The sequence below is a fragment of the Drosophila melanogaster genome, chromosome 3R (assembly GCF_000001215.4).
Source record: "Drosophila melanogaster chromosome 3R".
Lineage (NCBI taxonomy): Eukaryota > Metazoa > Arthropoda > Insecta > Diptera > Drosophilidae > Drosophila > Drosophila melanogaster.
In genome coordinates, this window is record NT_033777.3 from 29426393 (window position 1) to 29441533 (window position 15141).

Below are 15141 nucleotides of genomic sequence, written 5' to 3' on the forward strand. Positions count from 1 at the left end.
AGGGAAATAAATTAAATACTTGAAACTACTTAAGACATACGGAACTAGACATTACTTATAATTTCTATAGAAGCAAGGTAGACGAATTTCGTTTTCCGGTACTTCTTTCCCTTTGAAGTACTAGTTTTTGTCCGTGTATCTGCGCGACACACGCATCATTTAACCTGCAAGTAATTCCCGTAGACAAGGCCAAAAGGAAGATGGTTGCGAGTAGAAAAGCCGTCCATAGAAAATGTAGGCGCAGATGCCGGAAACCCACGCCCACTCTACCAAACAAAAAAAAAAAACAGGCCGTGGCACTTGCAACTTATGTTGCGTGACAGTGACAACTTGACAATGCCACAGACAACGTTCCGCTTTACATGACAGGTCAGAGAGTTTTCGGTTGAAACTTTTGCGCGGCGTTTTTAATTTCGAATTTTTGAGCATTCCGCCGAGCAACTTTTTGCAGCCAGCCAAAGTTTCTGGCCTATCCTGGGCTCATTCTTTAACCGACTTAATCTCTTACAGCTCCCACGGGCAAGCCCATACCGACGACGGCCCACAACACGTCCTCCACCTCGGTGTACATCTCGTGGAAGGCACCGCCGCCGGATACCATACTGGGCGAATTCCTTGGCTACCGCATCACATATCGACCTCGCGATCGGGACCCCAACGATACCAAGGAAATCTATATACGCGACAACACCGTGGAGGTGAGTTATTTAGTTGTACGGGCCAAAGATAATTGAATTTCACGTTTTCTGACACCTCGCCATATTGCAAATGCAAGCGCGGAATCGAAGTGCACTGAGAAAAATGAATTTCGAATATAAATTAAAGTTTTAGGTTGAACGTACTATGATGAGTACTTTTAAGCATGCACTCATCAGCTTATTTAGAATGTGCTTAAGTGCCTTTGAAATATAATTGCTCTTCGTAAGCGAGCGTTTTTGTTTGCAGTGCATGAATAGAGGGGCAACATTTCGTTCGTGTTCCGCCTGCAGCGTCATTCAATTTCGCTTTGGTTTCGTTTCGTGTCTGTTCGCTTTGCCACGTGCATATCGTTTTCTTTGCGACAAGAACTGCCGGGTTTTCATTCGGTCTTCGAATGAAAGCCGGGGTTTTGGCTTAAAGTTGGCCTAAAATGTGTGTGCCTTCAGCCTGTCATTCGGCGGCTTAAAGTCACATCAGCGGCGTATTAAAAAGTAATTTACACCTGGCGAAAGGTGAAACATTTCCCACACACCTCGACTGCGAGCGGGCATACAAGTGTTTTCCGTTTGCCCATCTGTCAAGGTGTTACCATATCTCGTCGTGGGAGCCCGCTATCAGTGGCAATTTGTTAGCGATTAGTTCTCAGCTGGGGCTAGTCTGTTCCTGTCTCTAGCCCAAGGACCCCAAACAGTGGGTGTGTCTACCCAGCTCCACGGGCCACATAGTTGGGCACGCAAGTTGGCTAATGAACTAGGCAATTGGGGAAAATGGTGGGAAAATGGTGGGAAAATGTGGGCGATAACAGAACAAATAGCTTGGGAATACCTTTCAATGAGAGGCATGTTTGGCCGCTTTATTTCAGTTTGATAAATTATACTTTAGCTATCTGTCAATTTGTAAGGATATTTGCTTTAAATGGCAGCAAACTTGAAATCATGATTAGAAAAATTATTAGTTAAAGGCAAAAGTACTTTTTAAGCTACTTAAACTCGAGTGCTTAGTGCTCTTCTCGAAGAATTGCCGCCACCTCAACTATTTCTTGCCTTTCGTTTAGATGTTCTAAATTTTAACGATTTCTACTGCCATCACCTGGCTTTGGATGGAGTTTATTCCACCCCAGGGTGCAATCCGAATCGCTGGCCATTCCGGAGGCTCTTCAAGCGAAGCACTAAAGTCGAGCACTGGGAATGCATTTCCGAATTTGCAGCTGCATTCCGGATGCACTTGCCAGCTAGCTGCAAGGGGATTGGCTTAAATATGCAGAAATTATTAGCGATAATGCTCACGTACGACACTCGGCGCGGCGGACTTTCCAAAAAATAGAAGAATCACACACGGCTGCTTGGAGGATGGAGGTGGCCTACGAAAGGGGCGGGGAGGGGGTTCGCTTGATTGCCACAAGCGTGGCACGCTTTTGTGCTCGAGTGCATATTTTGTCCTTATCTGGACGCAGCTACCCGTCTCACTCTGCAAGTCCTTTCCATTTTTCTCTCTTTTGCATGTCGCTGGCATGTTGAAATATTATCCTTGCAGGCAGAAACGTGCGACTTTAGTTGGACTTCTTCTTTTTTCGCAGCGGTAAAAACACGCAGAAAAAAATTCAAATTCCAATTTCTGAGAAGACTTCTCTTGATGTGACCAAAAATATTCATGGCACAATTTAGCGAGTAATCATAGTCATTATAGCTTTCTTCTAATCGTCCGAAATAAATCATTTCTCGAACGAATAGCGCCACATTTTATCTCCGCGTGCATGTATTTTTTTTGTGCTCAAGTCACTTTGGTGGACTTCAGGACATGGCTTTGTGTTATTCCCATATCGCAGCATCAGCATTCAGGATCCTGCGGCTTCTGTCGACCTGCCACGCCCCTATCTCGCCGCCGCCTCCCATGGCCAGCGGCATTCACATCGAGCTGTCACGTGTGAGGTGGAAAGCGAGGGGGCGTTGGATTTTCCAGCGCTCGCCCGCAGGGCTAAATTTGCCAATTTTCTAATTAAAATTTCTGCGCCGTAAAGCATAAATTTCGCAACTTTCACGCAGATAAAAGCCGGCAAAGTCGAGTCACCCGAAACCTCAAAGGAAGTTGCTCCGCAAAAAAGTACAGAAAAAATAAAAAAAAAAAATATAACAAAAATGGAGGCGAAAAAGCGTAGTCCGACACTGATATTGTTGATGAACAAGTGGGAAAAAATACTCTGCAGATAAAAGAGCAAATTCAGTTGGGAAAAATTGTGAGGTTTTTGTTAGAGGCATTGCGATTTGTTTGACAGGCGAAATTTTCGATCTGTTTGTAGTTCTAAATTTCATCCTTCTACCAGCTAGATGCTCACTTCGTTTCCAGTTCTCTAGCACTAATTAACGCAGAGAATATTTAGATGCTTATACCCCACTGCTTCACACTTTGCCAACTTATGCAATATGGCAGGAAGTTGGCAACTTTATCAATTACATTATATCAATTACGCGGCCCGCCCTCTGGCGTTTCCAACTTTCAGCTGACCATAAAAATAAAAGCAGTTGTAAATTTTCGGCCTCATTTACTGGCGACTTAATAAAATGGCATTATATGACCGCCCACCATATACAAACACTAAATCCGAGCGCTTAGTTTTATGCACGCAGTTCTTAGCACAGTGGCGGTTAAAGTTATACTGCCAGTCGGCATATAAACTATTTCGGTATTCTAAGAAGTATCTTGAAGTAGAAGGTAAAAGATACGAACTGTTTAGAAACATTTGCAAACATACATTGTTAATTGTCTAAGAACTATAATCTTGACCGCAGCTGTGGATAAGATATCACACTTTTGGCGGAAATAACTGCGACTGTGGCTGGCGCCGTCTGAAAAGCCGAAAGCAGCCACTTAAGCTGTTGGCATGGCAGTCAATCCGCTGCTAAGCACATGCCTAGAGTTCGCACAGTCGAGAACCCGTTGGTTTTGCGGTGGGACCGCAGACGGGCTCGCACACACACACACACACACACACACATGCACACCAGCAGGCAAATTCGGGCAGTCGGCGCTCTAATGTATGCTACATAATTTTGTTGCCCAAGGCAACTGACCATTTGCGAGCACATAGATTCGCATTCACATGTGCGCTGCTTTGGGCCATTGCGAGCCACTCTAAGTCTGCGGCTTGTTTTATGGTTTGGCACTGCTTTTGACCTTTGGTTAAAACCTTAATCAGCCGCCGTTCGCGAAATTCACATACAAAGCCACCGGAACGGACTCCATTATGGCAAAGTCCTTGGCATGCACGCACAGAAAAGTTCGAGAATATGAGGACTTTAAAAGTATATGTCCTTGGTGTTGGTAATCAAGTCGAGGAGTGTCATAAATACTCATTTGATTTGAATGCGTGTACTTCCTTTGAATTTCTCAGTAAGAGACAAGTTATTACACAAGCCTTTTTCCCATTCATGTCTTCTTTTTCGCACTGTGTACGCTGTGACTGTATGTGTAGTGGCAATTAAGGCAAAGACTACTGCTCGTTGCCCAAGCAACTCAATTTCCTTTTGCACCGACATCGCAGCACTGCAAATCAATTTTAAGTGCTGCAATTTTCATATTTGCCAACGGCAACGCACAAAAGTATGCAACGCGCAATTTCCGCTCCAAGCATGCACAATGCTGATGGGCAAATGGATGAGAGGGGAGTTGGCGGGGGTTGTGCGATTGGGTGGTGCTGCAGTGGGTGGCGTTGCTGCTGCTGCTGCTGCTGCTGCAGAGAAGCACTTGCTGCAAGTGCCCCACTTTATTTTGTTAAGCGCCTTCGATGGCCAACAAACGAAAAGTCCTTTGGTGTGTGTGCAGCCAAAAACAAAATAACATCGAAATGGGTTCTTAATTGGAAATTTTTCCATAGATTTAATACGAAAATTTGAAGTTATGGCATAGAAAGAATTAATAATCGGAATTCAAAAAGAATTCCTTCGCCCTTTTAGTAACTTATAGTATAACTAAAGTAATTATATATGAGCTTCTACACAAACTAATAATTTAAATGAAAATTCCCCCATCTCTTGCAGAGCCATGAAATTCAAAACCTACAGACGTACACGCAGTACAAGGTGACAGTGCAGGTGTTCAATCCCGAGGGTCTGGGACCGGAGACCACCATCCTGGTGATGACCGACGAAGGAGGTGAGTGGTAGAGTGGCAGGCAGCACCCTTTTGCGGGGCAGAATGCAATGCAAATTCCCCAGATCTCGAACAATATCAATGATGCATGCCGCACAGTGACCTCGCTGGGGAATTCGGCATGTCAGGCATGCAAACGATGGCCACAAGTCAATAAGTCGATCGCCCCAACTATTTTTCACATATCTGGGACCCGCAAAATTCCAAATATTACGGCTTATTGACATGCCAGACAAGTGACCAATCCGACCCCGAAAATGCCAGAAAAAATGGGGGGGTTATATGGTGTGTATATCGCATATCAAATGCAGTACAAGATGCAGATGCAGCAGCTTCAGAAATAAATTCGCCTTTGTGTGCACTTTTAGTTTTTCAGTTCCCTGCAACATTTCCATGGTTTCACAGATGCGAGTGGAGGGCAAAGCAGAGCAGCAACTTTGAGATTCGCTCAACCACAAAATGCCTCTGCCATGCAATGAAGCAAACAAATAAAAGTTTAACTCCGGCCAGAGGCTAAGGAAAATATGTTGCAATTTTTCATATTTTTCCCACCCTTTTTGCCCGGATGAGGAAAAAGCATCCAGCTTCTTGCCCGGCATCTCGAAATCCGCTACAGACCGCAGTTCGGTGTGCGAACTGGTATTGAAATGGTAGAACACTCGGCCAAGCAAATAGAAATAGAAAATAAATATTGCTTACTTAAACTTTCGCCAAATGCTGCTCAGTCAGCAACAAAAACTGCCCAGGCATGTCCTTTCTACTTTTTTACTTCGGTTCGGTTCTTTCCCCTTTTTCGTACCCCCTACTTGTGGGGTATTTTGGGGTATACTGCTTTAAGAAGCCAATGAAATCTTTGAGTTACTACTAAAAATATAGTTCCAAGGAATGAAACATGCTGTCATAAGTAACTTGCTTGCCTTCCTAGAAAAAATCTAGAAATACATCACAAATAAGAAATAACAATCAAGCTGGTTTCGTAGATACAAAGAGGGGTATCAAAATCGTTGCTGTATCCTGCTGGTCTCGCTTTCTATTGTTGAATCCCCCGGCTCCTTCGATCCTGGACCGCCACGTGGATTTCCGCTGGAGGCGTCTCACTTGGTATCACCAGACGCCGCCGCTGGTGGAACGGAAGTGTTGATGCCATAGTCGCCGGCCGGCTAAAGTCGGCGGAACGTAAATTATAAGCAGTCGGTCATAAATAAATCCGGGCGGATAAAGAAGTCCAACGTGTGCGAATTTATCGGAAAAGCGGCAGTCGGACGAGCGAATTTAATTTCCTGCAGTCAGCGCAAATCTGTTTGCATAAGCGCGTCTTGGCCAAATATTGTGCCCGGATTTAGCGAAGGAAGTTTTTTAAGGCGCGCTAAGACTCGAAACTCTTTTGAAAGTTGCCCAAGAGCTTAGCGGCATAATTAGCATAAAATTCAGCGGAAAATCCTTTGCCGGCGTCACGGGGAACGGGATTGGCCGGAAACGGAATAAAATCAGAGATTCGATAAAAACGAAAATACGATGGCACTCGCCCGTATGGATTTTCCCTTCTCCGGGTATATGTATATATATATAAGCTGCTTTCACCGGTAGCGAAAATATAACTCGGGATTTTTGCGACAGCTGGCATAACTCAGTAATTTCCGAATTTTTCACGTTCCTTTCAATTTTTATTTGGCTATATGTTGGCATGTGGATGTGCCAAGGTGAGCTGGCAGGTGCAGACGGGCGTCGCTTTCTGGGGATTTCCTGCGGCTTAGGCAGCAACTTTGGCCCAGCTGCCCCCACCCCCTTCCATTTGGGCCTAATAGAATTCAGCATACTTCGGTGGGGCGTGGTCGATGCGCGTGGCAGTTGATTAATTACCACCGAATATTTGCCACAAAGCAACCGCAAGTGGCAGTAAATGGCGAAGAACAACATCCTGCACTCGAAAAAGAGATTTCATTTGTATACTTTAAACTTTGATTTTCAGACAACATCCCTTACGCATTCTTAGCCAGCATATGAATTGAATTTTCAATATCCGAGAGGAAAAGCGAGCAAAGAACTCTGCACCACGACCACATGCGGTGAAAATTATGAAGCCTTGCAGTGCGGCTTAGCTGGGGGTCAGAAAGTCGGGTAGTCAGGGAGGGATCCATAAAATCCGGCAGTTCCTTGGAAGAAGGGCCGTGTTGTGTTATCCAGCCAGATAATGTCCTCAGAAGGAACTCAACGATTGCAAAACAATTCTAGGGCTTCGTCCGGCTTTCTGCTTTGCCCTTCGAGTTGTAGCTCGACAGGTCGTCTTTGATTAGATATTTTCCACTTTCCTTTGGCCTCTGCCTTTGTTTTTTGCGTTTTAACTTCTGACATTGGCACGGGCTTAGAATGCCCCCCAAAAACCGTATTGTCTTGCTCGTTTTGGCCGGCACGCACTTGGATTTCAGTTGGCCGAGACTTGGAGGGTGGGGGGTGGGGACCTGTGGCCAAGAATAGAGTTTTTTCCTTCTGTGCAGTGCAGACAGCTCAAGGGGCTCCAAACACTTGTCGCTTTCGAGACAGAAGGACACAAGGACTCAGGGACCGACAGCAGGACAATCGTAATGGCTTTGTGCCCTGTTTCTTGATAACTTCATTTCATTTCGTTTCGTTTCGTTCCATTCGTGTGTACATGGCAACACTTGATGGTCTTGTCCTGGCAACTTTTGACTTTAACGCGTCCTGTTACCCAAGGCTTTGGGCCGTTTGACACGGCCTCTTGTGCCTGGAGGAGCCGAAAAGGTTACGAGGTTCGGGGGGATCACATGCAGTAAAGTGAACTGGTTAAGACCTCTAAGTCCTCATGGCCAAGCAACTGGAGCGTTTTGCAATTTAATTTGTCTACTTCTTCGACTCGAGGGCGTCTGGCGGGCATGGCTCTTTAATTTCAAATTTATAATTCAAACAACCTGCAGCCGTAGGAAACTGACTTTGAGCGCCATTTCTCTCTCAGCCAAAATGCAAAATCAACGCAGCCAAAACAAATGGTCCATTAGACTCGTTGTTAGAAGCAAGTGAAGCAGAAAAGGACGAAACACTTGGGAAAACTAGGAAAGACACTTCCAATAACCTAACATTACAATGTGTGAATAAGCTAAATATCTTTCTTAAAAATATTAATAAATATCTCCTGCAAGTGCTCTTGCATTTAAGATGTACAGTTTCAGAATGAAGCCATCTATAATCTTTAAATTTAAAGTGATGAATAGCAGTGCATTTTCCAGCTGCTGTATCCTTGAATTCCCCCACTCAGCAATTTATCACCGCCCGTTTGTCAACGCCCTTCGGGGGGGGCGTGGCACGTGGCTGCTTATCGCTGCTGTTGCATCCTAGAAAATTAATAGACACACGCACAGATCCATGCACCTTTCGGAGCGAAACAAAAAAAGAGGGAAAGACGACGCAACTGGCATTTTGAGGAAATGTTGCCACTCATTCCGAGTGGAAAAGTAAAGCAAATGGAAAATGGGAAATCCATTTGCAGCGAGCGCGGACTGTCAAAAGCTTGCGGTCGTCTAACCAGAATCCAGAGTATTGCATCCGCCGGCGACTAAGTTTTGCAGCAGAACCCTCAACTTGCAGCTACAAAATTAATTACCTTTGGCTACTTTCAACTAGCTGCGGTTCAGGTTCAGCCGTTTGCATGCACTGAAAATCCTCGTGGAAATCGGCCACGCCCCCCCCCCCCCCCCATCCGCCTGGCAAAACAACGCCCACCTCTAAAAGATGGTTCAGCGCATCCGCTGGCTGCTTTTAAAGCGCCAGCCGCAGAAAATGGACCAAAAAAAAAACCCCACTCAGATAGTGGCGCATAACCCAAACTCGGCACAAGTTTTCCTTCGTGGAAAACTGCGGGCGGCTGGCTGGCGGAAGTGACAAGCTGCATTTCGTGGGCGGTGGAGAAAGTGGGGGTGGCGAAAATGCAGCGGCAGCAACAACAACAGCGTGAGCAGATGAAACACCAGGGAAAAAACTTTTGCTTGGCCACAATGAATAGTTAATACACTCGCAGGTGAAAAGCGAAGGACTAATTGAGAGGGGAATAAATCGAAAATAAAGCGCATTATGAGAGATGGAACAGTGGGAAATCTTTAGCTTCAGCTTACACCGAAATGGATATGAAGTAAAAACATGTGTTCATATACAAAATATTAACTCTAAAAACCCATAATTAAAATATGTAAAAGGCAACTAGCACAAGTTTTAGGCAGAATGTTGAAATATTGAACTTTATCGCAGAAAATCGCAGTATGCAAATCAAGCAGGCCAAGCCTTTTTGACCAACTTTTTTAGAGGCAGGGTAAGTAAGATGATGCCCGCAGCAAACAGCGGTAAGAGAGTTGGGACTATTGAGGAAGGGGGTGGGGCAGGGGCGGGAAATGGAGGGCGGAAAGGAGCAGAAGGACGAAGCAGCAGCAGGATAAGGTACAACGTGAAAAGTATGTTTTAATAAAAGCGGAAATGAAGCAGCGTTACCGTTATTTCCTGTTTGCGCACAGTTTTGTTTGCGGCAGAAAAAGAGGCAACAAAAAAAAAAAAGAAAGTGTGCAAGGAAAAGCGCAGCAGAGGCAGCTGCATTTTCACTCGCTGCAAAGCCAAAAATGATAAACCGCAAACCACTTAAAAAAGTTGCAGGCAACAGCAACGCAGCCAGCGCAGCAAAAACTTTTCCTAAATAGACGAAATTAATGAGCAGCAACACGGGGGTAAAGGAAAATCCCTGCCGCCGGCTCAGATCAGATTCTCAGGATGCTCAGGATACCCAGGATACCCAGGACGGCTAGGACTCGCAGGAACTTGCAACAAGCAAGCTTAGTCACCGATAGTGCAGGGAGAGCCTTTACAAATTTATTGATCCCACCTTTGAAACTTATTTAAAAATGTTGGATGGGAAACTTAAACTTAGTATCCACAATCATCAGAGGATGGCCAGTCTAAAGGTGTGCAACAATTCAAATGGTGCTGCATGCTTTTGGGCACCTTTAAAAATTAGTCAATAGATAATTGACTTTAATGCAAACGGGGCAAGTATTTCCTATTTTCCATTGTTCCTCTGAACATCTTATTACTTTCAAAGACCCCAACTGCGCAGTAATATTGGCATCTTGTTCGTAATCCCATTTCACCTTTGTGTTTTCCTTATCCTGCCGCCCCACATCTCGGTCTCATAATGCGCACACATATCACTTTTGGGATGGGATGGCACTGCCGAGGGTTTTCCATTCGGAAAATCAGGCTAATAAAACATTTGCAAGCAATCAGAAAGTTCCAGTTCGCTTTCTGCGATGGATGTCATTGCATGTCTGGGCGGCTCCTCTGTCTTCTGCTTCTTCCATTGGCCGCCGGCAGGCGAACTGTAATGCAAAATGAAAGCCCAAAGACGCTTTTCGCCCAATTTTTCCGGAGCGCCTGCCATTTTCCACGAGTTGTCGGGACACTCGAAGCCGGGGCAAGTCGCCTGCCAGAATGAAAACGAAATGAAAGTTGTCGGAAAGTTGTTGAAAATGGCATTCGGCGTTGACAAATAATTTCATATCATGTCTGCGCTTTTTCGCCAAAGGATACCCCTCCATCCAGTCTCCGCCTTTGATTTCCCTTCATTCCGCTTTGTCTGCGGGATCAATTTCATTTGATTTTCGAGCGCCTTTTGGGGGACATGAGACTATGCAGCCATGAGTCTATTAAGGGAACCAGCTATGGTCTCAGTCTGAGCTCTGTTACAGGTGTATTCTGCACTGGCAGACACAAATCAGATCCTTCGCAATGGACTCGCAAACAACTTCTTTCCCAGGATGCGCGTAATATTTTATTTAGATGCTGCTAATTGAACTAAACCACTTAGGGACATCAAAGTCGAATGTATGTGTAAGCACTTTGAAGCGAATTTTCTTGTAAACATTTTTGTCTCTGTGTATTCACCTGACATCTCCCTTTTCCTACGAATCATCCTTGGAAAGTTCTCCTTTTTTTTTTTGACAAATTCCCTGCTCTCGTTGCGACACACGCTCAATCACTTTGGCCCCGGGCGGATTTTAAAGTCTTTAACTTTTCTTTTGACTTTTTGTATTTTGATCCGTTGGAGGGGAACAATCTTTTTTCCTGTTCGATTTCTTTCGTATCCTTTTTTTTGTCTGCAGTTCATAGTCAAAAGGATTGCAATAACAACAAGGACAAACAGGGCAGCCGGCAATCTTTCTGATGGCACCTCAGTATCGCAGAGTGTGTGTGTGTGTATGTGTGTGGGCGGATGGGTATCTGTGCTAGTGTGGGCGTGGCAGCACTCAGGCGTGCGTGTCTGTCACCGTTCATGTTACTCGGCGTATGTGTATGTGTGTGTGTGTGCGTTTTGGCCTGGGGGCTTTTGCCGCTTTTGGCTTCGGCAAAAGTGCAGAAAATTTGTGCAAGTTACGTGCTTGATTACATTTTTCCAAACTTTTTTCCCTGCCATTTTCCTCCGTTCCATTTCGGCCATTGACGGGTGTTCGATAAGGTTAAGGTTCGCATAGTTTGGCCATCACATGTGCAGACACTCGGAAAAAAAAATAGGTGGTAAAAGTCCCAGCATTGTAGAAAAAGCACGCTAAGCCCAAAGTATTTGGGCATTTATTTATGTATGTAAATACGAGTGTGCAATGTTTTTCTATGTGTACTTCGCAATCCATTTTTCAAATCCAATCCACTGACGTATCGATTAATGGATAATAGACATGACACCTGGGCGTAAACACAATCACAATCGCACACGTAAAGCTTTTAACAAATTGTGGTCGTGTATAATCGGCTTAAATTAAACAAATCTAAGCAATTAAGTGCAGAGCAGCACCTTAAATCCCCAAAAAAACAAACGGAAAATGCAGGACAAAGCCGGCAATCAGATGGCAAACAAAGTAATCAACCCAGGGCCAAGATTACATGACATTTTGCCAGAGATCGGCTTAAATCACATTCTGAATTTTCCGACAAAATGGGTCGGGACAGTTGGACTGGCCGTTACGAAAGTGCCACCTGCCTTGAGCTGTATTTTGGCCTAAATGAAGGTTCTCTTATGATTAACTGACTTCTCCACCAGTTCGATTGGTTAATCAAGACGGAAATGAGTTGGGTTCTCAGTCCGCAGGGGGTAGGTCGTACCACCGGGCGTATGATCTATTTCGTCTGCCAACTTGGCTGCTGTGCTTTGGACACAGGACACACAACATGTTGCAGTCACGGCTGCATCCTCCTGCGTCTGTTCACTCTGTAAAATTAGTTTTGCACTTTGTACATTGTCAGTGGCATTCTTTACATTTCTTGTTTGCCCCCAGCTCGGGATCCCTGCTCTTCTGCCCCTCAGAACTTTCGGCAGCTCTAACTCAGTTAGCCTGCCCAGCTGCGGTCCATGTGTGTCTATCCTTGTATCCGTATCTGTGTATGTGTCTGTCTCCGTCCATCGTCCTTGCAGCCGCATTTGTGTGGGTGTGAGCCACTCAACTTCAGCCTGTCATGTTGCACATCGTCTCGGTCGATGCACTGTTAAAAATCAACAATTGTTTGTTGAAAATACGTAAGAAGTGGAAAGGATTTTGAAAACTCTAAATAAATATAGAAATGTTATAACAAGTCATTCGAGATTTCTTTCATATTTAAATACTAAATATTAAATGGCATAATTTTCTTTCAGTATTTTGGCTTTTCGTGAGTCCAGGCTGCTCTGTATTAGTTTCCGCAAGCGACTTTCACGTGGTTAGTTTGCTGCCGCAGACAAAACTATGCACATTTAACGCTAAATATGCCAACTGCCACTCCCCCTTTTCAGCAAGGACCACTCCCCTGGCCGCCGTCCCCTTTTGCGTAAATCAGCTCTGGCCAAAGCTTTGAAATTTATTTAAATGCTCAAAAGCTCGTAATAAAAGAGACGTAGATTTATGCAGCCGGCTGGCAGATGGCAAGTGGAAAGTGCCAAGTGAGGCTGTAACCAAGTGGCAGCAAGTAGCAAGTAGGCAAAACATTTTGGCCAGGCCTAAAGCCCAAAGCCCAAGCCCTAAGCCTTAAGCCCATGTGTGTCTGGCACTGATTGCAGCAGCAGTTTGTATGTGTGTGTGTGTGTGTGCCATGCACACATGTGCATTGCACATTTTCATTTGCAGTTTTGGCCCACTCCCCACGCACTTAGCCAAATTGCAGTCGGCTTGGCTTTGCCGCGCTGTTTTGGCCAAATGTCTTCGCGCAGTCGCCAACGCAGAAGCGTTAAAACCGCATTTGCAAACTAACACCAGCTAGGACCTCATATGCAGCATCCTTTTCCCGTCTGCCAACACGAATTTTCCCCGCTTTTTCCCAGAGCATTTTCCTTGGCTGCTGCAGCTTTTTTGTGCGTTTTTAAAATGTAAATCCTCGGAAATTTTATGCACATTGTCGTTGCTTTTCTTCCTTTCTTGTTGTTGCTGTCTCCTGGCTTATATAAAATTTTGTAAAATTGCATTTACACCACAAACACATTTGCATTTGAAATGCGCCCCTCGTTGTTGTAGTTGCTGTCGCTGGTGTTACTCATGTTGTTGGTGGTATTACAACTACAAGAGCCCCGATTGCAGGACAGCGGAAATGTCCTGGCCAAAAGGCGCACAGTGGGGCAAAAAAACATCAAGAGAAATGAGTAGTTCCTAAAGAGAAAGTTGAATTTAAGATTCCTACCATCAAAATTTGTTTTATCATAAGAATCGAGTGCACACAGAACAGAAAAGTCAGAGATGAATATGAGTCTATTTGGTGTACTCAAATATTTGACTTACTTTCGTTGGCAAGTACAAAATTTAGAAGTAAATAAAATGAATTTCTCAAATGCTCTTCCTTTAGTTCCACCGTCCATCTGGCCAAGTTGTTGGTTTTATATATTTTTTTTTTTACAGATTGTTTAGTCTGCTGCATTTTGTTGCAAATGCCTGTTAGCCTGGAAATCCTGTTTGCCCATATCCTTGGCACACAACATGTCGAGTTTTGCATCTGCAAGGCGGCAAGGACATCGCCAGGACTTGAATTCAACTCCCTTAGAATTTGCAGTCAAAGAGGCATTAATTGAATCAGAACGCTCATTTGTGGGGAAATTATATTGCCGCTTTTGATGTAGTTGAAGATAGAAAACCTTTGACACTCCACAAAGGCGAAAAGGGGCAAATGAATAGGAGGGGCATGAAGAAAGTGGAGAATGGGGCTTAGCAACCGGCGACGACTGAGAACTGTGATTACAGCTTAGGACGCAATTTAATTATAAATAGCGCCAATTAATCAGGGCTTTCTGGCTTGTTCGCCTGTCTTAAGCCGACACAATGACAACCTGCAATGACCGAGAGTCCTGTTCTCCACTCCTCTGTGCTGTCCTGGCCATTGTTTTCACCTATTTGCCAGCGAAATTCCCCGCTCCGGGCAGTTATCCTGATTTGCAGCCATTGTGGGGGCCACGCCCAGCGTTTTGCATAACTTAAGCTCTTGCCAACGGGTTGGTTCAGCCCTCCTTTCCAGCGTTAATTTGATTTAAGCATTTATGGCATGCGGTCGCTCGTCCAGCGGAATTTTCTGGCATAAGGTCAGGTTTTCGCACTTTCGGGGAGTGGCACTTCTGCGCAACATATTTGCAGGCTTTGGCAAGCCCTGAACAGGGGGAAAAAAATATATATAAAAAAAAAAACAAATTACAGCTTACTATAGTTAGCTGGCATTGCTGGCACTGCAATGCATTAAAGTCCCAAATTTGAGTGTTTTGCATTTAGCCCGCAGCCGCTGTCGACTCTTTTGAAAAACAGCGTCGAAAAGAAAACATTTCGCAGCGAGCACACATCATGCGACCTTTGCACATATTTCAAACCCAAAATTGCGACAACCGAGGACGTTACACGGTGGGAAAGTGTGCTTCCTACCGCCAATTTCTATTTTTTTTTTTTTCGGTTTCTGGTTTCGCTTCTGGGAGCATGCAGGTTCCATATGCGGTTCGACCTGCGTCGCGTAAAACGCATAAATTTTATTCAATTTCTGTCATTTCACGAAATGTATAAACACATCACGACGCCTACAACGCGACGGCCACGCCCCCAGAACCGCACACCGCACCTGGGCCGAGCATCGGAACCAAAACCAGACTCGCACCAAAACGAAAATCCAGCCAAACCAAACCAAACCAAACCATACCAGACCAAAGACCAAACCAGAACGGCACGGAACAGGCCGCCCTGCCTGCATTGTACATTTGCGGTTATGTGGGATTTTTCGTGCCCGAAATACAGCCAAGTTCAAGTTAATAAATCT

General features: G+C 44.8%; 1 protein-coding gene across 1 annotated transcript in view; it reads left to right on the forward strand.

Moving 5' to 3' along the window:
• The window catches only part of Ptp99A (Protein tyrosine phosphatase 99A), a 109486-nt gene that overhangs the window by 48747 nt on the left and 45598 nt on the right, over positions 1–15141 (forward strand). Inside the window, exons 7-8 of the mRNA NM_143434.5 lie at positions 511–698; positions 4734–4848. Coding sequence (NP_651691.4) covers positions 511–698; positions 4734–4848 — 303 coding nt within the window. The remainder of the gene's footprint in view (positions 1–510; positions 699–4733; positions 4849–15141) is intronic.